This window comes from Lepidochelys olivacea (assembly GCF_965140295.1).
Source record: "Lepidochelys olivacea isolate rLepOli2 genome assembly, chromosome: 1".
Classification (NCBI taxonomy): Eukaryota; Metazoa; Chordata; order Testudines; family Cheloniidae; genus Lepidochelys; species Lepidochelys olivacea.
Genome location: NC_140411.1, coordinates 9,084,990 through 9,086,916, shown reverse-complemented (window position 1 = coordinate 9,086,916; position 1,927 = coordinate 9,084,990). Strand labels below are relative to the sequence as shown.

At 50.3% G+C, this 1,927-nt stretch overlaps 1 protein-coding gene across 1 annotated transcript; it reads right to left on the bottom strand.

Moving 5' to 3' along the window:
• Positions 1-482: 482 nt before the first annotated feature.
• LOC311512726 (olfactory receptor 52R1-like) lies at positions 483-1,472 on the bottom strand (the record flags this gene model as incomplete). Its single annotated transcript, XM_084614066.1, has 1 exon — positions 483-1,472. The coding sequence occupies one exon, from the start codon at positions 1,470-1,472 to the stop codon at positions 483-485; it is 990 nt and encodes a 329-aa protein (XP_084470192.1).
• Positions 1,473-1,927: the final 455 nt, after the last annotated feature.

Genomic DNA, 1,927 nt, shown 5'->3' with positions numbered 1-1,927 from the left:
AGGAGGTATCAATGTTAAGCAGATTAAGCCCTTTAGAATAATACCTCACAGGACATACTTTGTACAAAACGTACCATAATTGCATCACCATGGTAAATATGGAGTGCTTTGGAGTGCAGAGTGTCACAAGGACGATCCAGAGAGTTACAGGAGGTGGGGAGGAGAGGAGAGAGTGAGGGCCAGGGCCTTGAGGGGAAGACACATAGCAGGGGCGTAACCTGGGGGAAGATGCATGGTACATGGGTGGGGCCTCATGCTTCCAGTTACCAGGAATTAGAAAGGCGGCAACCCTCGGAGTTGCACATAGTCAGATTCCCCAGTTTGTCACACTGACACAGCACAGTAAAGTCAGGAAAGGGTTTCAGGTCTCTTTGACTGGCCAGTCAGTGATTCAGGGAAGAGGGCCCAGCACCATGTCACCAGCCAGCTCTGCCTGGAGCTCAGTCTGAGAGCCAGATAACCAGGAGAAAGCTTTAGGACCCTTAATGAGTAAAGAGCTGGAGCAGACTCTCCCGAATCTGTTGGCTCCTCACCCCATAGATGATGGGGTTTAACATGGGGGGCACCAGGAGATACATGTTGTTCATGAGAACGTGGAAATGCAGGGCCATATTGTGCCCAAACCGTTCCGTGAGGATGGAGAAGAGATGTGCGATGTAAGAGGCTAAGATGACACAGAAGTGGGAGCCGCAGGTCCCAAAAGTCTTGAGGCGGGCGTCCTTTGTTGGGAGGCTGAAGATGGCCCTGAGGATCTGGGTATAGGACATGGCGATACAAAACACATCCACGCCGGTCACCAAGAATGCCACAGCCAGGCTGTAGTAACTACTGAGGCGGATGTCGGCGCAGGCCAGCTTCACTACAGCTATGTGCTTGCAGTATGTGTAGGGAATGATGTTGGTTCTGCAATATGGCCACCTCCTCGCCAGGAAGGGATAGGGCAATACGAGCATGACGCCACGGAGCACCAGGGCCAGGCCAATTTTGGCCACCACAGGGTTTGTCAGAGTGGTGGAATATCTCAGGGGATCACAGATGGCCACATAGCGATCAAAAGCCATGGCCACAAGGATCCCAGAATGCACCGCAGAGCAGCTGAGAAGGCAGAACATCTGGATGAAGCAGGCGCCGAAATTGATCTCCCTGGAATTGAACCAGAAGATACTTAGCATTTTGGGTACGACGGCCGTAGATGGGACCATGTCGGCGATGACCAGCATGCAGAGGAAATAGTACATGGGCTCATGGAGGCTTGGCTCCCTCTTCACGATGAACAGGATGGTGAAGTTCCCCAGGATGACTATGGCATACATGGCACAGAAGGGGATGGAGAGCCAGACTTGGACTGCCTCCAGGCCAGGAATGCCCAGCAGGATGAAGGTGGAGGGGTTGGTGAAGTCGGTTGAGTTGGAATCTGACATGGAGTAGGAGAGAAGGTTTCCAACGCTGAGGCAGAATGGTGTTTCCTGCATGTACCGTGCGTTCCCCTGACTTCCTGATTGTGCCCAGGGTCTAGGGTGATGGTCGCAGGACAAATGTCTGGATGGAAAGAAAATGTTAAAATGAAACACTACATACACAGCTCGAGGCTTGTCTCATGGATGGAGCAGGTTGGTCGCTCTTCACACACTGAAAAATGACATTTTAATGATTAAGATAAATGTATTATGAACTGTCATCAATATAAAGGGAAGGGTAAACCCCTTTAAAATCCCTCCTGGCCAGAGGAAAAATTCTCTCACCTGTAAAGGGTTAAGAAGCTAAAGGTAACCCCACTGGCACCTGACCAAAATGACCAATGACGAGACAAGATGTTTCTCTTCCTCCTCCCAGCTTTTGAAACTAAAGGGTCTGTGTCTGTCTATATGCTGCTTTTGCCCGGGATAGAACAGGAATGGAGTCTTAGAACTTTTAGTAAGTAATCTAG